Genomic DNA, 25,172 nt, shown 5'->3' with positions numbered 1-25,172 from the left:
AGACCCTTAAACAAGGCCCTAAACAATTACTTGTATAATTTTTATTGATGTGTAACTTATAATTGTAAGTCCCTCCGGATAGGGGTGTCTGCTAAATGGCACAAATTTTAATTTCATAATTATCTATATATCATTACTTAATTGATAATGTTCATGCAACGGTACACTCAATTAAGCTCCATCTTTATGATTGCATGAACTAAACAAATGTAAAAATTCTTAAGGAGACAGTAAATAACGTTTTAAAAAGCTTTTAGATAATATATGAATGTAAGAAACAAGTAAATATAATTGATGGTAAAAATATCAATACAAATAATCCAGATAAATATGATTTCTGAAACTATGTGTCATGTCTTCAGCATGGCTGCTATATGATAATACCAGCCTGTGGTAAAATGAATGATCACAGCCATCAATTTTCAGTCAGTACGTATTTTCAGCTATGAGAAAAGTAGCATTTTTCACTGATCAGGACATGTGTCTCCTCAGGCTATCACTGTAAAGCTATCATGCATTCACATGCACACAAACACAAACTCACACAAACATACATACACACATGACAACTTCCTGAGTAGAGGATATCTCAGTCAATTATATCTACTAATCAGCCATTTCTCACGTGGGTAAATGTGTCAAATGCATGTGCGCATACACGCACACATGTGGATAGATAAAGTATAAAACATAAAGATATTGCTGAGGAAAATTATTTGCACAGTCAAAGTGCAATTGTGTGGAACTCCACACAGCCTGAAGCGTCTACATACACATCAGTCATGTGATGTGTATCACAATAACTTATCCAGGCAGCTACTTTAAGTGTTCTGTTCATAGAATACTGTGTATGTGTATGCGACTTCAGCGAATCCCCCTAGGCAGTACTGGTTATATCTTGTTAGAGGCTGACACAAGGACAACTGATAACAGGATGAATTTTATAACAGAGCTTTTTATTTAAATAAGAAATATGCACTGGTGCCACAGAGTTGCTAATACTAAGAAATCATTTGCAAAATTGTCAAAATGAAGCAATTGTTTAATTCAATCAATTGATGTCGAAATACATGAAGCTAATATCTACAGTGGCCCAGGAAGTTGCATTAAAACAGCATTCATCAAACACCATACCATACTTTTTATCAAATACCCAAGCAAGTGTTTCTATGCAAATGATAAGGGAATCATGAAAGATTTAAATACAAGGTGTGACTATTGGGTTTTTTGTGTGAAAGGTTCAGACTATCTGTTCTACTATCAGGATTTTCAAGTTAATTCACTACATTTTTGATCAGCTAAAAAATGTCAACACGTTTTGCTTGTCTGTGTAATGACTGACTATAGTTATAGCCTTCTGGTGGATAAATTATTAATAAGATAGTGGACAGAAAAATATATCAACCTAAGAAATGTAATCTTAACAATAATTTAATTATCAGCTTATAAAGATAGCAGTGGTTTTATTAAAAGTAACCAGGTCCTAATCTGATATACTTTTCTTCACAATAGAGCGTTATTAGCTGTTCAGATTGATATAATCTAGATATAACTCAAATTTTATTTCTTAACCTAGTCAGGCCAACATGCCTCCAACCAACTTGGGCCTCTAGTAATGCTGCATTCTTGTTTAATATTGCGTTGCTATTGCTCAAAGATGCCATGTTGGTGTCCTGTTTGTCTTATAAACAGGGTGTATTATGGGTATCTGGGTTGTCATATGAATTTTATGTAAATCCCAGCAGGGAACAGCTGAGAGAAGAGAGGTGGAGTTAAGCTTCCACTAATTACATAGAAATAATTACACAGGAATCCTATATATTGAGCAGTGACTAAGCAATACTCGATGGTAACACAATATTTTGAGCCATTACAGCTATATATTTCAGCATTTTAATACAATTTGTCTAGTTTTACTTTATAGTAATAATCATTTAGACGTGTAGAAGCAATTTATATTTTCTCTTTCAAACAGAATTATTATAAATGTTTATAAATATATTATCTTTAGATATTTTGTGTTCAACAGAATTTTTTGTTTAAAAATAAAGTTGTTAAAAATTAAGTAATTAAAAAAATATCTGAAAATATGTGTATAATTGAATTACCAACTTATTACAATATTGGCATTAAAAGGATTTTGAATTCTATATTTTATTATTTTTGGTTAAACATCAAGGTGCTAGAAATAACACCTTTGACATTGACATTTTAATGCAAACTATTTATTTTTTTATTAGAAATGGTAGAAATCTGCATAACTCTGATTAAGCATTACAACACACACACAAAATGTATTTGTCTTGAGTTATTTATGTATAAATGTCATTCATTTATCTGCCAAGTGCACTTATTTATTAATAAATCACTTATTTGGAGTCTTATTAAACACTTATATAATAATCTTGCTCTGTGTAGCAATTTCAGGTGTTCAAATCCGTTTGGCTGTATAATGGCACTGATAACTCTAATCTCAGAAAGGCTTACTGTAGATATAATATATCATAAACTTTCTTTTCGGCTTCTCCCGTTAGGGGTCACCACAGCGGATCCTCCGCACGTTTGATTTGGCACATGTTTTACGCTGGATGCCCTTCCTAACGCAACCCTCCCCAATTTATCCGGGCTTGGGACCGACACTAAGAGTGGCTGGGGATGGTTCCCTGACCGGGAATCGAACCCGGGTCGCAGCGGTGGGAGCGCTGCATCTTAACCACTAGACCACCAGGGGACCTAGATATAATATATCATAATAACGATAGCATTTCATCATATCGCCAACGTCTACGAATGACTCAGCAAACTAGTGTACAAGGTGTACACTGGTGTAGAAGGTGTTCATCAAGTAAATAAGAATGTCTGGAGAAAACATGGAACTGTTAGAGAAAACGCTGAACTGTCAGTGCTGTTCTGCACTACTGAAGCTGTAAATGCATGAGAATTTTACCAATTGTTAATACAGAACCAGCACTTATACTAAACAGTGATAAACATTTTAGCATTGGTTTATTGACGATGATATGCATTAATATAAAATATATTTTGTTTTATTAAAAACTTTCTAACAGATTGGGCTATAGATTATTTTATTAGAATGGAAAAGGGACCAATTAAGCAATTGTTGTGGTGGCAATTAGTTTGCATAAAGATAAAGCATTTAATCATGCTGTTCGGCAGCTAGCAGCATAGTAAACCAGAAGGTCTGATCAATTCAGTGTGTAATAATATACCAACTTTGAAATGTCCACACTGCCCTGTCCCTCTTCCTATTTCTCTTTATTTCCTAGAACTTGCAAAAAAGCAGAAGACTTCTACTTTTCAGAATCAATGCAAGATTTTTTACCATGTTTGGGTTCAGTGAAATCATTTTGTGAGGGGCCATTGAAGCTGAACAATCCAGGATTTAACAGTTTACATGTATGTCCCTAGATTACTGTTTTTCCAATTAATTTTGACATATTGAGATATGACATATATCTCACATTTTCCTAATTATAGCAGTTGTATTGCTGAAATGTAAAAAAAAAAAAAAAAAAAAATAAGGAATACTGGATAAGTGAAAGCCTAATTAAGCAAAGTGGACCAGGTAGAAAGGGATTTTAGTTGCTAGTGATCAGAGGAAATCATTAAAGCATTATACCTGCCTGCTTTTCCACATCATGCATTAAACAGGACATGCCAACCTCATTTAGTGTATTAGAAAGCTATGATATGCTATGATATGCACCTCAGCATCAGAAAAACACATGGTTTATTAGATACCGGACCAAATAGTCATAAATTTCCTTCTTCTCTTACATACAATTAATTAACATTTACATTTATGGCATTTGGCAGAAGATCTTATCCACAAACATTTGAATTATTTTTGTTTTATATATTTATATGTCTGTGTGTGTGTGTGTGTGTGTGTGTGTGTGTGTGTGTGTGTGTGTGTGTGTGTGTGTGTGTGTGTGTGTCTTTCCCCAAAAATGTCCATTCTAGTGGTCTCACCAGCTGATATATTAAAAGCTAAGCAGGGGAAAGAAGGACATTGAGATCAGTAGGGATTTGATGATGTAATTCACAGATTACTGGCATTTTAGTACCGTCTGGGCACATGTGCATGTGTCTGTGTGGCTAGGAGAGACTGCAGAGATTGGATTGGATTTGAATTGCATTGCATTGCATTCTAGTTTTTAAATAAACAAAAATCCAAATGAATAAATCTAATATATCAATAGCTGGATTACATTCAGAAAATAAAGCTGTCCTGTGTAGATGTGGAATTTGTTTCAATTTAAATTGATTCCTGGCAAGCGATTTATATACCCCCTTCTCTAGACTCATAGCAATGCAGCAGGTCCTCCCTGTGACACCAACTAATACACACAACTGAAACACAAAATCAGCCTCATCATTAACAGTTTTGAATCAGTAATTTAGTTTTAACAGTGGTTTCCATGAAGCAATTTGATTTAGTTAAGTTGCATGAGTAATTGCAATGGGTTGAGCTATAAAATGAAAATAATTCTCTCAATATTCATCAAAGTCAGCTAGAATTCTCAACCCACTCGCAAAGAACACATCACTAGTGTGTACACAGCCCAAAACTGAAAATCCTCTATTCAGCATTTCTTTATCAAGTACTTGACCAATAGTGGCTATTTTTTTAGCACAGATCTTGCAAAATACCGTCAGTACCGTTAAGCAAACGATGCTCTTTCCTTCCCTAAACAAACGAGCTTCTGGCAGCACACGTCTGCTGACTTCAGCACTATGACACAATTACACTGAATGACACAAAGCATCTAGGCAGCACAGCAATGTCACGGCACTCAAGCTTTATGTTGGTGAGCTGTGCATCTACTGCTCTCACACTGCTGCTTCCTCAACTGCACATGAACTACTGCACATAGTTAAACATATAGTATTGTTTGCTTGTGTAAAAAAAACATCTCATCTCGCATCATTTTGCATCACTGGTCATGTATGTCATGATGTGTGTCTGTGCTTGTATTGAGGGTCTGCAACATTGACTTCTTACCCACTTCCCTTTATTCTGTTTGGCCCCAAACTAGGATATTGCATTTTATATTGCACTGACACACACACACACACACACACACACAAAATATCAATCTGTTGTATGGCCAAACTTAGCTCTATCCTTACATTTTGTGTCAGTGTAACGTCTGCTATAAAAGATAAAATATGAATAAGCGTTCATACACACAGTGTCTCTCATACATGTCAGAATTAAAACACAGAAAGATATACATCGTATATATTGACAGCCACTAGGGGGAAGGGAGTGGCTCTTATATACTCTATAAGCAGTTATCAAGCCTCACTCACACTGTTTTTCACTCTTTCTCTCTTTCTCTCTCTCGCTCTCTCTCTCTCTCTCTCTCTCTCTCACACACACACACACACTCACAAACATATGCATTCATAAATGATGGCATGCAGTCTGTACATTCCACCAATACTCGAGGCATTACAGTTATGCAGAAAATAAATCATCACTGTTACTTGAAGTTTCTCACACACACACACACACACACACACACACACACACACACACACACACACACACACAATAGATTTAGTAATTAAAAGGCTTAATCAGCCAGACAGATAAAGCATGCCCTAGTGCAGGCAGACACACATTTTGGCAACTGCAATCAATTGCATAAAAAGCAAGAGGGAGGAATTAGCCACTGTAAAGAAAGAGTGGCAGCTCTCAGGGGTATTGTTATATTGATCATTGCTCCACTGGAGTAACACATGAGGAAATGAGAGAGACTTATGCAAAGATGAGTCTAAAAAAAGAAAGGAAGACTTCCATCTTGTTTGGAAAAGCTCTTAAGACACTTCAGCACTACAAACACTGCAGCTACTATGTGGATGTAAACTCTTACAGTGACCCTGTGACCACTGTAGCCTCAGATTCATGTTCTTGCTGATGGGGGTGGAACCGGATCTCCGAGGTTTCTACTGTTAAAGCTCATCCACCTCAAGAAACGACATGTTATACATTCTGAAATACGTTCTCTGCTCACCACTCTTGTTAATCTACTCTTATTTGAGTTATTGTAGATGCCCTCCTAGCTCAGCTTGTCTATTCGCCTCTGATCTGTTTTATTAAGAAGGTGTTTTTGCCTGCAGAACTGCCACTCACTGGGTGCTTATTTTTTTTAGCACTCTTGAGTTTGTTTTGTGTGAAAATTCTAGATTAGCAGGTTATGAATCAAGCAGCCTGTCTGGTACCAACAACCATGCTATTGACAGATTTTTTTAATACATTACACTGATGTCACTTGACTGGCTGAAGGGATAACTGCAAATGGGCAGGTGTACATGAGACATTTCAAAAAGATGTCAATGAATATTTTGTATTAGGTAAATCAAGAATGAAAGTAATATTGAATAAATTTCTTTTTTTCATTCATATTATTCAATATTTAGTTTCATTGCACTGTAAATTCAATATCAGCAAGTTTAGAACAAACCAAATCTAAGACCTATTTCAGCATATTTATAGATATTTTACACATTTAGAGGTTGAAATACATATTGTTATATATCAATTTAATGATATAAGATGTAAATGACTGTATTCAAGATTGCACACACAATTCAGGACTTGTGTGTTCATGTTGTAGTATGTGTGTGTTTTTGTGTGTGTGTGCCAGTTTCTTCTGTCTTCTTGGGATTGTCACTAAGTTGCTGTGATTTGGATAGCACAGCTTGTTCTGGTCCGACTAAATATAGCATTGTAGGGGTAGGAAAAGCGGTGGGGGTAGGATGAAGGGTCTTTTTTAACATTTGGAGCACAGGGTAACACAGAACAGAACAGAACATCAGTTGCAAAATAGTGTTGTTTGTGTCCCTTGTTTCATACTTAATTGATCTGTGTTCTTATAGAGGCACTTAGCAGGTGATAAGGCAGACTTTGAAATGTATCCCACTTTGTAGAAAGGTATATTTTAGTATTTCACTGCTGAAGTCTACCTCGAGTTGTTTGAGTCAGCATGTTTCTAATAAGCTATTTTCATATTGTATGCAAAATCTGCATTCAGTATGGAAACCGTACCCAGTTCCCCAGACCATTGACCTGTTTGTGGTGTCTAATGAACTCCGAGAAGCTTACAGATATGGGCTATGTTGAATTTTTTAGGGTTTTATTGTAGGTTAAGGTTCACAGAAGCTCTGTGGTCAATATGTGTTGATTGTGTGCACCACATCTAGATTTGTTTTTTATGTCTCTTGCTTTGCTATTTGCACATGTGATCATGTGATATAGTTTTACTGTTCAGTCAGAAGGTTGACCATTGGTTTGTCTAGTGTGATTAGTGTAACCGAACCAAGCGTCTACAGAACCTGTTGTTTCAAGTTTTAGGTTCTCTTTTTGTTTTCTTACTGGAGTTATTTTGAAACATGTTTTTCTAATATTTGCTGTAGCACTAATGCAAATTAAGTCTTTAATTATAAGCAACATTTAAAAATTTACTGCATTTACCTTGAGGATGTGCTCACACCCTCTGGATGTTAATTTTGCTGCTTTGCATTTGTAAACTATTGGTGAAAACAGTCTGAGTCAAGTGTTGATGGATTTTCTTTTCTTTGATCATATTTAAGATGAAGTAAACATCATCATCAGTGCATTAATATTACAAACTCAACCTTAACTGTAAACAGAGGGACGTTTCTAACGTACTTTCAATAACACATAATGTTCTGTACAAATCCGCCGACCGGGTTTCCTGCCGTTCGGGTTTGTTTGTTTGATTTGAAATCATGCACCCAATAATAAGAGAAAATGACAGGATATTAGTCACAGGAAGAAAATAGAGCAGTGGAGTGATCAAGCCCACACTGTTCTTTATTTAATGATGTCTGGTAAGCGGGAATTTGATCATGTTTTCACTTGTTGATTTTTTATATTCCTTGAATGACGTCTGTTTGCTTCTTGACCACGATTGTTAGCGCACACACATGCACTCAGAGACATACAAACACGATCACATTTTTTTGCTTGCCTTTAGGTACATGTCCTCAAATGTAATAGTCCTCTTATCGCAGCCATTGGAACAGAACACTCTCGCTTACAAGGTTAATGTACGCCATGTTGGTCATTTCTGTTTTCTTCATGTATACTTGACCCTCTGTTGTTTGGGTTAAAGAAGCTAAAAAAAAGAAAATGTCGATGCGTACCATTGATTTTTATAATACAGTTCTGCTCTTATCAAGGCTGATGATGTTATGTAGGGGGAAGCATGGCTCTTGTGCGTGACACAAAATCTTTATTTCTGATGTTTCACAGGACCTACTGCTCATAGTGCATTTTAGAAATATAATCTTATTCCATTTGGGGATTAACAGCTTGCACAGAAATCTCAGTGGAAATATTTTTTTAACAAACTCATAACTAATAAAACAATTTACACTTGAGAACTTCTTGTTTTTGCATTCTTTTACTCTGATACTAAATCTAACCAAAACCTTCTCTCTTCTCTTTTTCAGAATGTTGAAGCATTGCCCTGGTCTTCTGGAATACCAAGGAATGAAGTCCCAGAGTTTTATTGCACACACAATGTGTGGCAGTTTGACTTTTAGAAAACAAACAGGCGGCGAGTCGTGTGTGTGTGCAAGGTCCAGCCGCCTCTGTGGCACTGATAAACCATTTTGTCTATGTTTTTAGTTTGACTCGTTGCAGCAACCAGTAGGATTGAGTGCCAAAAACTTTCCTTGCTGCCCAGATTGGTTTTGTAACAAATAAAAACCACAGCCAATCGGAGGAGAGGATGAAAAACGCCTGCTAATCTGAGAGCCAATGAGGTCCGGCATTTGAACAGTTTGGCAAAAGGATTCAGTCCAACTGTGGAACTTGAGATCACAATTCTTGAATTACGAACTTTAAAAAAAAAGTGCCTATTGTTTTGATTGTAGTTATTTGAAAGAGGTTTTGCAGCTTGAGTTTGACTGAAGAACAGCTGGGAAGGCATGATCATCAAGAAAGAAATGGTGGTACTATAGTGAATTGTTCAGATGATGGTAATGCTCTGTACTGTGCTGTGCTGTTTAGTTAATTAGTATAGCAGCTTTACCATTAGCTTTAGTATAGTACTCTGCACTCTCTTACTACTGACTGTCTCTGTTGATTCCTTTTCACAACGCTGTCTGTAAATCTCACCTCTCACTCTCTGATTCTTCTTTCTTTTTGCTTCATTCTTTAACTTTTTTTTTTAATTTTTTTATGTGAATTAAATGTCCCTACTATGCATTAGTACTTTAGTGCCTATCTGTAATTCCAGCCCTCCCTTACGTTTTTTTGTTTTGCCGGTGCTCCTACGGTAGCATTTACCCTACTGCGCTGTTTTTTCTGTTGTCTTAAGGTGGGGTGTTTCTCTGTGATGGTACCTGCTGTTACTTACCTCATGCAAACATGCTAGCTGATCAAGTCCATGGTGGACTGTACAAATAATGTTTCAAATAGGAATGTAAAAGACATTATCAAACAAAAAAATTCAGTAGATGTCGACCTTTTTCACTGATTTCCGTCCTTGGTTTTCTACATTGGGTAATATATGGATCAGGGACTTGACTTGATCAGTGTAAATGGTAACATCTGTGTTTAGCATGTAATACCAGCCTCCATATTGGTTGATATGATCAAAGGCAAACAGTGCCAAAGTTAGAGTAAAAATGGGCTCTAATTATAGTTCTCTCGCCAGTTTTGTAATCTTTTTCTATTTTCACTTTCTGGCATAGTTCTCACTTTAATTCAGCTTTTAATGATGGTTAACTGCTTTGTAAGATCAATTGTTCAGTATATTTATGTGTAGGGAGAGGGCTGTTGTTGCACAATGACCTGCCTCTAAAAAGACTTTTAAACGGTGTAGCTGGAATCTGATCCTGAACATCACATGCAAAATATGTCTAATAAAGCATGCTGATGTGCAGACCTAATATAAAGATAAAAATCTGTACCAGCATATTTTCTTATTCATGCCTATTGCTTGCCATGTCTTACAGCAAAAACTGTGAATGCCAAAATGTTTCAGATGTCCTGACCTGATAGTGAGTATCGTTTCCCTGTTGAACACAGAGACCTTTCTGTAGCAAGTACCCCCCATAGCGCCCCTTCCCCACCACCCAGAAAAAAATAATTTCATTCTATTTGAAGAGTCATATTTTGCCATTTTTTGCACCTCACACTTATTTAAAAAATTGGGACAGAAATAGTGTTAAACTGCAGTCTTTAAGAGAGGCCAGGTATGGGACAACATACATCCTCTTTCTCTGAGCATTCCCACAGTTTGTTATTTGCTGTTGGTTCTACTAGTGGGGTGGTTTTGGGGTAGTTTTTGGGGTGAAGGGTTAGAGCTACAATCTTACGTGCTCAAATTATGTTTCTTGTAAATTAGAATGTCATATTGCAGTGTGAGCTGCCCATTTGTGTTACTCGTGTTTGCCATGTGTTTTTCTTTGTCATGGTCCATAGTGTTTTACATCTCCTTCAGTAGCACTGGTTTTATCACAATAAATCCCCCCCTCTATACACCATGATATAGTTGAATATATAAATAATTCGCAAGAATAGTAGTGTGATTTTACTTTAAAATGTTTTACAATTTTTTCTTACTTTCTTTCTGTGTTTGTCCTCCTCTTACTGCCCTATCTCATTTTCTCTCTATATAAAAATGATGACAAATGCATCTACAGCCGTATAAACACAAAGCATTTATTGTGTGTGAGCAGAGTGTAATGTGCCAGATGGCATTCTACTGACAGAGATAAATCTGTATTATATCCACACTTGTAAGAGAAGCTCAGGTGAGCTGCTGCACAGTGAATGACAAGCAATTGTGCATTTGGCACCTGCTCTTGTGTTTACACTGACAGCCTTCTGCCTAACCCTGAGTTTCCAAAGCAGTTTACTACAGTTTGTCTCTGAGAATGTAAGTTCGAAAACAACACTATGAGGCCTACCTTCCTACCAAAATGGTAAGCAGTTTTTAAAGAGCATGTACTTAAACCACCAATTCAATAAACTGCCAATTCCAAGTCAACAGTCAATTAAAAAAAACAGCACCTTGTAATACAACTGTGCAGCAAACAGGAACAAACCAGCTGACCCAGGTGTATTTTTACTTGGCCACCTAGGAGACAGCGGCATGGATTCTGTCTCTGACCTGATTACAGATACAGGCTTCTCTCGTTCCGATTTTCTTCTCTTCAAGGTAAAGGCTTGAGCTCAAGCTTGAGGCTTCTGGACAGTAGACAGTTCCCTTGGTCTCACTTTAGAAGGAAGCTATATTTGCATGTTGATGTTGGACTAGCAACATTTATTGAGAGCAATATTGGTCTCATCCATTGAACATGAACAAACTTGAAGTGGAGATTTTGCTAATAATGTTCTCAAGCGCCTGACTCACAAAGTCAAAGTTAAAAGTCAAAGTAAATGAAAAGGTCTGACCTTACTCACCAATGATAATTAGTGTGCATTTTACCCAACGAAGCCCAGAAGTTTAAATAATACTTAATAATAACTCTGATGTTACAAACAAGCTTGTATGCTAATATTAAGATGATAAAAACTGGCTAGATATACAAAACAGCTCATCATCCGTTACATCAGATATGAGGGTACTTATTTTTGGGGTTAAAACTAGAATTTTTTGCTGAAAGAAATCTGAAACAAAATCGGTTTATGATGTTTAATAGATGTAGATACTGTTTAAATTATACACACACATTTTATTTACACTATAGAGGGTTTTTTTTTTATTAAAGGTTAAACAAAAATCGTGCCATACATTTATAAGTTAAATGTATGATAAATATAATAGTTGCATGATTCATTAAATAGCATTATCAATGCTTATTGTTTTTATAATATGTTTATTTTTTTTAATGAATGTATGAAATTCTGCTGTATCTATAATCTTTTCTATATAAATACTGTACTGTATTCCAATCAACAACCACAAAATGATTACACAAGTGTTTAAGGGTTAAAATTTTACTCTTGTGGGTTAGAGCCTTTTTGTAACAAAAGAAATCTGCACTTTTCATAGTGACTTTAGCACTTAGAAAAAACACTTTTTTCCTCCATTCGTTCTTAGCTGTCTGTACTACCATTACTGCTTTTTTATTTTATCCACAGGCATAAAGGGGAAAGGTGAAACAAAACGATACAGTCCTCAGCCATGCTGTGGCTATAGAATTTTCATTAATATTCTTTTTTTTTTACTTTAATGCTGTTGTTATGAATCATAAAAAAAAAAATCATAGCCATCAATTCCAGCCACACAACAGCATACTCTTAGGACTAGCTGTACTTCAGGAAATCTTCCTGCTTTATTGCTTCCCTTTTGGCTTAGGCATACAGGAAGGTTACTGCGTATTAGCTTGCCTGTATATGTGCATGAGCTGGAAAGTACCCAGAACGTAGATTTGTCTGTATTTAAGAGACGTCAAATTCAGCTTCCTTTTTATAGCTTTATAGATGACTTGGCAGCCTGCATTTCTGATGAGATTTTATGATTTTATGTTTTCTATCCAAATTCTACCTGCTTTCAATTCATTTATACCACAAGCTAAAAAAAAAGTTTCAGCAGGACAATCAATAACAGCAGACGAATAGAGAATAGCACCCTATCTGGTACTAATGCATTTCAGTATCTGTTATTTAGTGCACTTTAGCTCATTTCCCCCTCTTTACATATGCAATGCATAGAAACGTTTCATGTCATGTGGGTTCCCTGCTACCTGCTGCCTAAAGACTGGCCAAAGCTGCATGGTCAGACTGATAGTCCATGTTTGCCAGTTGGTAAGATTCCACCTTTCCTTATTGCATGTCAATAATAACTAATACATGCATTCTCTAATTGCCTTATTCATGTATAATTTTCTTTAAAATAACTTTTTTAAAGCTAATAGTGGGACTTTTCAGCTGTATTAAGGGTGGTATCAGGTTCTAAAGGGTCACAGACAGAAAGTGAATGTAGACAGAGTCATTTCAGGTTTTGCTCTTAAATCAGTGTTTGTGTGTGTGTGTGTGTGTGTGTGTGTGTGTGTGTGTGTGTGTGTGTGTGTGTGTGTGTGTGTGTGTGTGTGTGTGTGTGTGTGTGTGTGTGTGTGTGTGTGTGAGTGTGTGTGTGTAGGGGAGAGCATGGTGGTGGGAGGGGTAAACCTTGCCTATGGGGCCTCTAGTGTTTTTCCCTAGAGCTGCCTGAGAACCTACAGGCACATGGTGTAGATTCTTCCTGCTGTTGTGTGTGTGTGTGTGTGTGTGTGTGTGTGTGTGTGTGTGTGTGTGTGTGTGTGTGTGTGTGTGTGTGTGTGTGAAAGAATGAGAGAGCATGAGCATACCAAAGAATAGAAGGAGGGGTGGGAAAACGACAACATGGACATGTTCCTACACACACTGAAGGCAAATACGCAACGAGCCCTTTTTCACTAAGTTTTTTTTTTTTTGCTTTTTACTGCACAAAATGCCACCATTCAGACAATTTTTCTTTCCCAGAATGTCACGTCGCCATTCTCAACTCTGCAGATCCATGAGCTTTTCATTGAGAGGACACAAAACTTCTTAAGTAGGTGGAATGCTCCCAGTTTGCAGGCGTTTATGGGGGAGGGGCAGTAATCCAGTGTACAATGTATGTAGTCATGATTGACAGAAACACCCCCAAACCCGTTTCCCCCCTTCGCCTCGGCCTCACGCTGAGCTACAGCACAACGGAGCACTGGGTGTAGAGAAGGGGATTTCTGAAGAGGCTTACTTACTGGAAAAGAGGAGTATAGGGTCACACGGATGAATGGGAACAGGGCAGCTTTCATTCAAGCCTGATGGACATTCTTTTAACTACTTATTAATGATAAACACGCAATCAACATTTTTGATCTGTTCACCAGCTTGTAAAACCACTGTAAGCTGTTTTTTTTTTTTTTTATTGGCGGTCTATTATGCATATAAGTAATGAATATGTGCATAGCACTTGTACAATAAGGAACAGTTACAAAAATTATGCTATGACACGTGTCTGAATTGGTTCGTATTGATTTTTTTTCCTTACATATCCATCTAGGCTTTTTATAGGCTGAGGTACAACAGGCCCATAGTACTGACGAAAAACAAAAATGAACCCAAAGACCTCCGGGGAACATTTAATCCATAGTCGGCACACACGCGCCATCTAGTGGCTGTATTACGAATACCGAACTCGATAAAACCAGCGCTCTTCACAATACGAATGCAATAAGGTCGAGTATGAGCAGGAAAATTACACAATCAGGAGTGCGATTAAAACGTGCCTGTTCTCTTCATACACCTACATAATCTATGCCTTTACTAAAATAACTGGTTAAACAGTTGAGCGTTTCTTTTCTACTCACTAAAAGGTACAACTTTTATGAAGCATTAAAGGTCAGCTCACATGTAGATATAAATCTTCATACAGTTATACACTGGATTACATTCAGCATTTATGCTCAGAATTCAACTGAAGACGGATTCAGGGGCAATTAGAAGCAAAACTATTTATGAGCCCATGTTTCAATGTTTTTCTAAACCTTTAATTCTTAAAAAAGAAAGTAAAGTATATCAAGAATCATAAACCTTTATGCTTTATATTAAATCATTTAAATAATTGATCATATAATATAATTACAGCAATTTTAAGAAAATCTATTTGTCCAAGCAAAAATTGATTTGTGTTTCTTTTTTTGGATCACCTGCCCTTTCCTTTGACTGAATTGTGACTGAATGAGAGATCATTTGGATTTTTTTACTTTTCCCAATGGCAATTGTGCTGACATTTGACATATTCATCTGCACATTTCTTCTTTTTCTATTATTAAGTGCTATCATATTAGAACAAAAACAATGTCTAAACTGTATCCTGCATTCTGTACTGAACCCTGACTTATAGCATTATTCATTCCAGTAGGTGGCATCCTGCTGACATCCAATAAACCTAGATTTATCAGGGAGATTGGCTAATAGTGAAGTATAATTCATCACCCCAGAGAAAACGTATCCACTTTACAGAATCCAGTGCTTTGCTTTATTTTCATCCAGCTGACATTTGGCATCTTAGGCTTGTGTGCAGCGGCTTGGCCATGGAAACCCTTTTCATGAAGCTCCTGATGGACATTTCTTCATCTAATGTTGTCTCCAGAGAAAGTTTGTAGTGAGTGACACAACAGAGAATTGATTTTTTTTTTCCCCCATCACACTCACTACAAGTTTCGTGGTCCCCACTTTATTTCTCAGTTGTTGTTTTGTTTTGGTTTTTTTATTTCTCTGAGATGTTTCCACTTCAGTAATAGCACTAACCACTTCCACTTCGGTAATAGCACGTTAACCATAGCAGATCTAGGGGTAAATGTCACATTTATTAATGTTCTTAATACCAATACTTATTGTATAGATAGATATAACCCTTAAAGTATTTAATCTAACCTTTAACCTTATCTTTTAATGTAAACTTTACAGATTTTACATTAATTAATTTTACGCAATTGCTGCTATTCTTAAAGAGGACCACTTACACAGACGATAAGTTGATAGTTATACCCTTAAGAACCTTCCTTATTTATATACAATACTTTTAGAAAAATCAGCTATTGTTAAATCAAAGTTTGTGAGCCAATGCAGCATTGGGAGTAACACGACACTTGTAGTGGTTCTGAAATAATGGTATTGAATCCTTTGTGTGGCCACTGTCATTTATATACTCTTTATGGTGTATATAATTATACCTAACAAACAAACCGCTAAACGGGTTTAAGCTTGTTTAAGACATCATACTGCTTGAAACTAAGATTCAACAAAGTTTAATGCATGTCCATTTGGGGAAATTCCTGAAGGCAGGAATTTCCTGAGAATGTGTCTACGCAAAAGAACGTTTTATTCCGAATGGAAACTCTAGTGCTATTTGTAGACACAAATTTAGCAACAGAGCTTTTCTTAAAACATGCCATCAGTATTGACAGATTAGGAATGGGGCCAGCATGATGAATAAAAGATGTTCCACTGTAGGATTTTCCAGTTTTTTATGTAAATGATGCTTCTGGCTGATAATAGAGAGGTTAATCTAATATTTACATAATCAAACTCTTAATCCGTATCAATACACATGTTTATCTCTGCTGTGTTGTGGAATATACTGAGCTTGTTAAAACTATTTACTGAATACAGGTTCTCATTCTTTGTAAAATCACTTTAAAGGAAGTTAATGCTTGCTTTAGTTAATATACAGCCAAATAATTAAGATTTACATGAATTAAATTCACATAAACCACTTTCAGACACAGATTAAGAAAAAACATAGTCACATATTTATTCTCAGTAATAATTTTACACAGATGTATTCATGAGCATTTTCATTTTGTTTGGAATCCACGAGCTAAAAAAACAAAACTTGCTTAAACAATGTCCAAGTGCCACCTTTCATTTTCAAATGTTGACAAAAGATTATTCAGATCGCAGACTGCAACTGGAAAAAGGAATGAAAACGAAAGGCCCTTTTTTTGAGTCCAATATCGATTGTACCCCAATTAAAGGTTCTGTATAAACATTTGTTGTTGGGTTTTTTTACTTTTAGGAAAAACATGTTTCTACGTGATTGTTACTGGATGTTCTTTACTTAGCAAGATTTCACAAGATCATGGCAATGAACTTCATGGCAAAGACTGTACATTTTTTGCCCTACAATGACTATACTTTTTAATCAGAATGCTCTCAGTTAGATGTTAATAAAATTATAAAAACAATTCTCATAAGGTCATGTTGATTTTAGATTTACTTGGGTCTAGGACCAGATTATGAAAGGCTTCTAATTTGGGTCATTTCTTAATTGGGAAAAAGATAAACCACTTTTTAAATGTGAATTTAATAAACGACTTCTTCTTTAGTGCCATCGATAACACGAATATGACTGTGTTGACGAAATCTTTAATGTAATCTGACTGTGATTAACATCAAACTGGGACAGAATTATGTCTCATTGTTCTTTTACCAGAACAATTTAAAGGATTGTATGTGGCTGAATAACAAATAAAAATGAATTACAAATACAAGAAAAAAATGTTTTAATTAAAAATAAAACAATAGAAAATGAATTACAACAGCATAATAAATACAGATGATTACATATATTAGGAATATACCACCAAATTCTTAAGTTAACACTAATCAGTATTAATGTTTTTTATAAGTTACTTGGCATTTGAATCAGAGTGTAAAAAAACACATACATTCAAACATATAGCCAAAAAAACAGGTGCTTTTTTCACAGTATTAAAACATTTAACACATTAAATGTGCAATGCAAAGCAGTTCTAATAGAATAAGTCCTTTCTGCACATGTCTATTTTCCTTCTTTCCATGCATCCAGGTGAGAAGAGTCCAGGATGTTCAGGTGGCTATGAAAGGAATGATGCACCAAACCTTCTCTGGTCTGCATTCAACAGGGCAAGTTCATCAGCATGACGTCTTTACATTATGTAGCAAGCCATCAGTGCCAGATCCATCATTTCATCATTAGTAATACAGTCTGAGGAAAAAAAAAAACACACAATGAGTCAAAAAAATTCTTGAGTTTAAATGATTGTAAATTCATTTATAAATAAACATCTTGACGTTTCACTCAGATTTGCAATGTTTTAACCACTGGGCTACCATTTCCAGTTACGATTAGTAAAGACAATGGTTCCTAGCCCTGGGGCTGAAGTGTCAAGTCAAGTCAAGTCAAGTCAAGTCAAGTCAAGTTTATTTCTATAGCGCTTTTCACAACAGACATTGTCTCAAAGCAGCTTTACAGAAATTAACAGTGAAGGTGTATGGGGTGTTTTTATCCCTGATGAGCAGCCGTGGCGACTGTGGCAAGGAAAAACTCCCTTAGATGTTATGAGGAAGAAACCTTGAGAGAAACCAGACTCAAAAGGGGAACCCATCCTCATTTGGGTGACATCAAGAGTGTGATTATAAATCTTTAAACAATACAGAACACTGAAGAGTGAGAACTAACATTAGTACTGGAGTGTAAGATTATAAGTAATGTTCTTTCTACAGTCTTTTACACTCATTTGTGGTGTGTTAAAGCAAGGAAAATAATATAATGTGCAGAACAGTGAGTACTCCAGGAGCAGGTTTAGGAACCTGTGCGTTAAGGGGAAGTTTTGTGGAGGCGGGGTCATGTAATTACGTCACGCGTATAAAAATCAACACCTTTAGGAATGTAAGGCGAGAGTCGGTTCACTATAAGAAAAAGACTTGGACCGAAACTCAACTCACCTCCTTGATTAGGACTTTTCACTTTCTTATAAAAACGTTTGATAGACCTCCACATTTTCCCTCTCCGCGTCCGGGGTGGATGGTCCTCTTTATCCAGGCTGGTTGTCTCGGTTTTTGTCTCTTCATCATCCTCCCCTTCGCTGGTGCTTTCCTCCAGGACACCTTCTTGCTTCAGGCGATCTAAAATGCCCTCGTCCACTGGGAGACTGTCTATCGCTTTTTCTGCGTCCACGTGAGTGGCGTGCCGGCAGAAGGCGCAGATTATCTGCGATCCGGACTGGGGGTCTTCGCTTCCGCACCCCACCAGCGTTACTAAGCAACTTTCGCAGAAGCGGTGTTTACAGCCCAGCTGGCGAGGACAGCGGCGGCCGGTGTCGAAAAACCGGTAACAGATTCCACACTCGAGCTCGGACAGCATGGTGTCTCCTTATTAACGTGTGGGTGAGAAAAAGCCTCGGGGACTGAAGCGATCTGATGGAGACGGAGACTTTTTATAGGGCTGACAAACACAAACACAACGTGCATGTGTGGGCGGAAGTGTTGTACAACCCCCTGAAAAGGGAAGAAAAGTCAACTAGCAACGCAAGCATAAACACGGCGAAGCATTGTGACGTCACAATCTCTCGGGCTTCGACGCCTTGTGAGGCACGTTAGAAATGGCCAGAAGCTTGAACATCTGTAATAACTTTAGCTGAATCCGGATTTACACGTTTACACATATAAAAATGAAATATAAAAAAAATTAAATAGACCCCTGCCTAACTGGGACCTATACTTCTATGTGGACATCTAAAGTTTTTTAAGTTTTTTAATTAAAAAAAAAAAAACTTTCTTTTCGGCTTCTCCCGTTAGGGGTCGCCACAGCGGATCCTCCGCACGTTTGATTTGGCACATGTTTTACGCTGGATGCCCTTCCTAACGCAACCCTCCCCAATTTATCCGGGCTTGGGACCGGCACTAAGAGTGGCTGGGGATGGTTCCCTGACCGGGAATCGAACCCGGGTCGCAGCGGTGGGAGCGCTGCATCTTAACCACTAGACTAGGGGACCAATTTTTTTTTAAGTCCCAGTACTACATCTGATATGCTATAGTCAAAATAAATTATATAAATTATTTGCTACTATTCAGTAGTATAAACAATCATTTATTATGAAATGAACCAGACAGTATATGAGTCATGTTTTATTGTCACCACACACGTCTCAGTTTTCTGTCACTCTGTGAGAGAGTAGTTAGAGATAAGCTCCAAATATGACCTGTACACTTTCCAAAGCAACTTTGAAGAGGTCATATTTCTACAGTTATGTTTAGTCATAAACAAAATTGCTACAAGCTCTTTTTATGTTTAGTTGCATTAAGGACATTCTTAAGCTAGTTTCCAAATTTCATAAAAATGAAATGTGGTCGCTAATACCATAATTGATCTGTTCGATATCTAAACACTGCTTAATTTGGATCAGGAATATCTTCTACTTATAAAAACACCGAAAATTTTTTTGCTTTTCGGGGGAACATTATGGGTATGTGGATTACATTACACAATACAGCTTCTTAAATCTTAGACGTGCATTCAAAAAGAAATATTATTAGACTGTCCAAACAGCAGTGTTATGATAAGGCTCAGGCCTGTCCACATCCTTTATAAATAATGTATAAAATTAAGTATACGTATATATTATATAAAGTATATAATTCTACATCTATGGCTTTTTAGGAGTAGCAAGTTGGTGGTGCTGGGATTTGAGCTCATGACCTTAAAATCAAAAGTTCAAAACTTTAACCACTGATCACACACTTATAATGTGATTGCGCTGTGAATTACTCACCATTACAATTCATTTTACAGGGAGATTTTCATGATGGTAATATGACACCTGTAGTTTAATGAGGCCCTTTAGTTTGCTGCAAGTTTACAGGAAACCCATTGCTGCGTGCTCATGTCACAACTCAAATCTTCAGATCAAAGCTCTGTAACAAAAAATGTCTCATTACACCATGCTGACTTCCCAAAATTTACCTGCCTCTGTTTTTCTTTCTCACTCCCACTTGTGGGTGTATACTTTACAGTAATATCTGGATCAAACTGGCTGGGCTTTTACTGTGCTGTTGGTAATCCAGACAGTCTTTTGTCTGAAATATCTATGACCTCATGCTTCAGGAAGTGAAAGTGGGGGGAAAAAGCCCATTGAAGTAAACTGTTTTTACAATAGTCTTTAAAGCTAAAGAGCTTCTCTGCTTAAATTTCTATAAAAATTGAGAATATCACTTTATTTTGAGAATACCATTATTTTAAAACAAAAGATTCTTTTTCTATTTTGTGCAACTAATTTCTAAATTTAGTTTTTAATGACTTAAAATATATTGCACGCCTGTTAATGTGTAATCGCCTACTGAACTTGTTAGCACAGGTTCTTAGAAATGAAAGGCTATTTTAATTTGAGGGGAAGATATATCATGTTTTGTATACTCTCACTTGATCCACAAAAAAAAGACAAAAAAGCACGGAGTGAAATATGGATAATCTGAACCTGATTCATTAATGGTCAAAAGTTTAATGTCCATCTATGTTGTTCCCATCACTAAAACATGACCTATTTTTTTTGGCAGCTAAAAGACTAACCAACCTAGTAGAAAAATACATGAATTCATTAACTGTTTTTTTTATAATGATTACACAGTAAATGTCCTGTTTTCGTTAGTGTAATTCTTTTTCTAGTTTCCTGAAAAACAGTCAAATAAACTGTATATAAGAGATACAAATAGGTTCCATGTAGAATAGCAATTTAAATTGCAAGCTTGTTAAATAATGATGAGAAATATATATAAACCATAGGAGATGAAATGAGTCATCAAAATCATTACTGCTCCCTGTCCTAGAAACCAAACCATCTCTAGGTAATAAATGTCAGGGAAACTGACCCCCTTGATAGGGCACAAGAGAATTAAAGAGAGAGAGAGAGAGAAAGAGAGAGAGAAAGAGAGAAAGAGGGAGCCTAAACCTCTTCCAAACATACATGTGCTCATAAAAGCATGAGACTTGAAAGAAGTGATACTGAATACCGTGTATAATTTCCTTCCATTTAACATCATTTGTAATAATGGACATCATCCGCAAATGCAAGAAGACCCACAAGGCTTCAACAGAAAAATAGGACCAGTAATTCTATGAAAAGGTAAATTTCATCTCATTCACAAAATAAAATGTAATCAGCTGTCTTTATTATCACCTCATCAACTTAGATTCAAACTTAGATTCTAGACTTTATTCAATAAATGTATTCAATAAACTCCACAATGTATCGATTCTTTGTTTTTTTTTCTTAATCCCTTCCTGAACACTGCTACAAATTATTAATCCCAAAAGAAGTGATTGTAGTAGAAGCTGTTTTATTGTCAGCGTATACATTTGTGGGAGGAAGATGCAAAGAAATGTTTTACAGTTTTTTTTAACAATATTGATCAACTGGTTAACGTGTACATTTTGACATGAGAAACTGCTGTTGAGGACATTTGCAAGCTTTATCAGTCCCATGTACTCCATAAGGACATGTAGTCCTAGTAGCTCTCCCCTTGAGCAATGGTTGCTCTGGATGAACCAGTGTGAATTGTGGTTTGGAATTATCAGTCTAAAACAGAAACAGACAACATGCAACAACTAACAGTACTCTTGAGAATATAATGTACGCTTGTGTAATGTGTTCAGTCAGTACCAGTCCTAATATATCCGTATACGTATCTATAAATATTCATCTTTTTAATGCGCGCACACACACTACTTATTAAGGCGCACAGAGTTTCTAATTCTTACCATTTTCATTAGACTGCTGTGTCTAATTTTTTTCAACAACAGGAAGTAAGAGAAGGGCAGTTTGTGGTTGCAGTTTTGAAACCCTTTGTAATCTTGTTAGATCAAGTCAGCACAGTATTTTTGCAATGTTTTTGAGGAACATGTTTCCAACATTCTTGTTTGGCATTAAAACTAATTTTAGACTGGGAACAGTGCGAAGGTTTGAATTTAGTCTGCAGTTAATGATTGTTTCCTGTTTTTCATTAAGAATGTTTCAGAAGGATAATGATAAACCACACATTTGTGAAACTTTCCAAACTCTGAGATTTTTACACAACTATATAAATGTTTTTATTAAAAAAAAACTTTACTTCTACGTCTAACAAACAGTGTTCTTTTCAGATTCCCAAATCACACTATAAATTTAAATCTCAGAAGTCCCATCTCCAGTCCATTTCCATGTCAGTGGCCCCGGTACCAGTTACAACATCTACCAAGGAGGAAATCTCTGGCAGTGGGGACTCTCCAGAGGTGGAATGCCCCGTGTGCTATCAGGAATATGATCAAGATCGCAAACTCCCACGCATGCTGGAATGCCTTCATGTCTTCTGCACAGAATGCCTTCATAATATCCAGCTGTCACCTCTCCACCCACCTGATCCCAACAGCCCTCCTTCCATTTCCTGTCCTCTGTGCCGCCACTCCACCCCACTAGAAAGTGGCGATGCACACTCCCTCCCATGCAATTCCCGTATCCTTGCCCAGCTACCTCCTGTGACTTTTCGCCTGCCTGTGTCAGTCTCCACCCGGCTGGCTACTGTCACTCAGAGGGTGATCCTGTCTCTGGAGTCACGGGATGCTCGATTTATTATTTTACCCACAGTCAGCCTACGAGTGGAGCAAATGGGTGAGGGCTCAAGCACACCTGAGTCCATATCAGGTACAGTGGAGGGGTTGAGGAGGAGAAAAAACCTGATGTGTGTCCAGATGCTGGTTGTAATATTCTGGATGCTTTTTGTCCTCGCTTGCGTGGTAGGAGTGTTGTTTGGCCCTAATTTGTTCCACAACTGAAAGCCAGAACTACATTGGAAAAAAGGAAAAGGAATAAATCTATTATATTTAATTTAACACAGAATTAACAATATAAATCAGATGAAATTTAGGAAACCTGAAAATTTACTGCACTGCATGGTATTCTCTCTCTCTCTCTCTCTCTCTCTCTCTCTCTCTCTCTCTCTCTCTCTCTCTCTCTCTCTCTCTCGCTCTCTCTCTCTCTGTGTGTTTTAATATGTTTAAAATTTGCATAAACTAGAACCACTAATTACTACTTTCTCTTTTGTAGCCTTGAATTCAATGCCAAATGATCTGAATTCAAATAGTGTGTAATGGATTTCAAAATATCTGAATAAACTGGAAAATCAATGTGAAATCCATACTCGTATTCCCAGTCTGCATTGTATCATCTTTCCTAATAAACTGATATGAATCAGACATATGGATTATAAATTTAAATTAATTTCAATCTTCTTCTCAGATTGAAAATCTGAGAAATCCCTAAATTGTAGGCATGCCCAGTCCTAAGTGAGAGTTTATTAAGGATCGCATGGCGCCCTCTTGTGGATATTATAGAAATATACACGGTTCTTTGATGTTTTGTGGATGACCAATGATTGTTATTTACTAAATGGACTTCCGTGAGGCATGGTATAGGATATGACTTAGAACCGTTGAAGAGTCACCAAATTAAATAATATCCTTTTTTTTTGAGTGTGCACTGGATAAGGTAGTGCAGCACAACTAAGGTCTAATTGTAACATATTTACTATAGCTCAGTGTTCATTAATCCTAAATGGTACCATTAGTGCTTAACCTCAAAACCCAGTTTAACTTGTCAAGGGCTTGATAATGAACCATTTCATTGCTGTGTTTTTGCCCTACCGGGACTAATTTTTTCCAAAAGTATGTGATAGAAAAAAATTTGTTTTAAGTGTAGTGAATTAAGGAATTTTTTAGATTAGGATTTTTTTTCATCAAGTAAATAGATATCTTAATTATAGATTGTCTGGCTTATTGTTAGCAAATACTCATTATTGGTAGTAAATGGTTCTTGGTTTCTTTCCAAAATTTTGTTTTATTTTTTAAGTAATTTTAACTATTATTAAATTTGAAGTAATTTTTGATTATTACAGTTTCAGTTGAAAATGTTTTATAATTTTATTAAAGTCATCAAAGAACTTTGTTAATCCCACTGCAATTATGTCTGTGTGGGAGTTGAGTCTAGATGTTAGGACAATGATTTGCAATGAAGGCGCAAAACATGCTGGAATGGCAACTAATTATAAATAGGACATGCTGCATTTGCAGAGTATCTGCTTTGTCTCTTGGTGCTTAATGAAAGTATGGTGTTGGCTTTATGTTCTTAACACTGAATTGATTCGGTGAAACTGAAGTGATTTGATCTGGTAACACTATCAAAAGTCAATTATAAACATGATTTATATCTGAATCATTGACATACATTGTGCAGGATGAAAGGATGTGTGGTAAATTGGGTTGGCAGGTGGGGTGGAAAGGTGATTGCTGCTACTATGATTCATCCTTTTGACCACATCTACTGTATACTCACGACTGATTTCAACAGAATAGAAACAAATTGGAATGATATAACAGTAAAAGAACTCAAACACAACTAGACAGATAGTGATTTGTTTATGTACTGTTAGATATTACAATTTCTGTTAATTATGCCAAATATATTTGAGTAGGACACAGGGTTTTTTTCCCCTTGTTGATTTAGACAGATGAATCCATTAGCCACAGTCTACAGAGGGTCCAGTTATAAGTTTTGCTCATAAACTCACAAAAAACCAATAAAACACATTTGACCTGAAATAACCTTTTTGTTTTGTGTATTTTTTACATTGAATTAAACATTCTCTTATCCATGCTTTAAAATGAAAAAATTAAATTTGATAAAGGTTTTACAGATGTTAACAAAAGTTTTACAGATGTTGACTGGCTAGAATAATACGCTAAAATATGGTCAAAAGTAAATGTTATATTAATGAAAGAATAAAGTGATTTATCTGAATGTCA

The 25,172-nt window shown here is 36.3% G+C and overlaps 3 protein-coding genes and 1 long non-coding RNA gene across 4 annotated transcripts in view; 2 read left to right on the top strand and 2 right to left on the bottom strand.

Annotated features, from left to right (window-relative positions):
- Positions 1-10,551, top strand: part of LOC310726139 (insulin receptor substrate 1-B) — a 42,506-nt gene extending 31,955 nt beyond the window's left edge. Inside the window, exon 3 of the mRNA XM_083541413.1 lies at positions 8,509-10,551. Within this exon, the coding sequence (XP_083397539.1) occupies positions 8,509-8,516 (8 nt within the window). The 3' untranslated portion in view covers positions 8,517-10,551. The remainder of the gene's footprint in view (positions 1-8,508) is intronic.
- Positions 10,552-13,029: 2,478 nt separating this feature from the next.
- LOC310726237 lies at positions 13,030-14,492 on the bottom strand. The gene is made up of 2 exons (XR_014533665.1): positions 14,457-14,492; positions 13,030-14,421 (listed from the first exon to the last, which is right to left on the bottom strand). It is a non-coding gene; the product is annotated as an uncharacterized lncRNA (long non-coding RNA).
- Positions 14,493-17,068: 2,576 nt separating this feature from the next.
- LOC310726212 (RING finger protein 227) lies at positions 17,069-18,957 on the bottom strand. Its single transcript, XM_083541567.1, has 2 exons — positions 18,290-18,957; positions 17,069-17,549 (listed from the first exon to the last, which is right to left on the bottom strand). The coding sequence occupies exons 1-2, from the start codon at positions 18,705-18,707 to the stop codon at positions 17,491-17,493; spliced, it is 477 nt and encodes a 158-aa protein (XP_083397693.1). The 5' UTR covers positions 18,708-18,957; the 3' UTR covers positions 17,069-17,490.
- Positions 18,958-21,322: 2,365 nt separating this feature from the next.
- LOC310726696 (uncharacterized protein) lies at positions 21,323-25,172 on the top strand. The gene is made up of 3 exons (XM_083542454.1): positions 21,323-21,462; positions 22,479-23,999; positions 24,134-25,172. The coding sequence occupies exon 2, from the start codon at positions 22,536-22,538 to the stop codon at positions 23,145-23,147; it is 612 nt and encodes a 203-aa protein (XP_083398580.1). The 5' UTR covers positions 21,323-21,462; positions 22,479-22,535; the 3' UTR covers positions 23,148-23,999; positions 24,134-25,172.

This window comes from Silurus aristotelis (assembly GCF_946808225.1).
Source record: "Silurus aristotelis genome assembly, chromosome: 5".
Lineage (NCBI taxonomy): Eukaryota > Metazoa > Chordata > Actinopteri > Siluriformes > Siluridae > Silurus > Silurus aristotelis.
Note: the sequence above shows the minus strand (reverse complement) of the source record. Positions and strands in the feature narration are given on the sequence as shown.

Bases quoted from the DNA above. Each gene is read 5' to 3' on its own strand.
- LOC310726212 (XM_083541567.1), bottom strand. From the start codon at position 18,707: ATGCTGTCCGAGCTCGAGTGTGGAATCTGTTACCGGTTTTTCGACACC. The intron at 17,550-18,289 runs GTGAGTTGAGTT...TTTTTTCCTCAG, and splicing joins GAAAAGTCCTAATCAAGGAG to ACTGTATTACTAATGATGAA.
- LOC310726696 (XM_083542454.1), top strand. From the start codon at position 22,536: ATGTCAGTGGCCCCGGTACCAGTTACAACATCTACCAAGGAGGAAATC.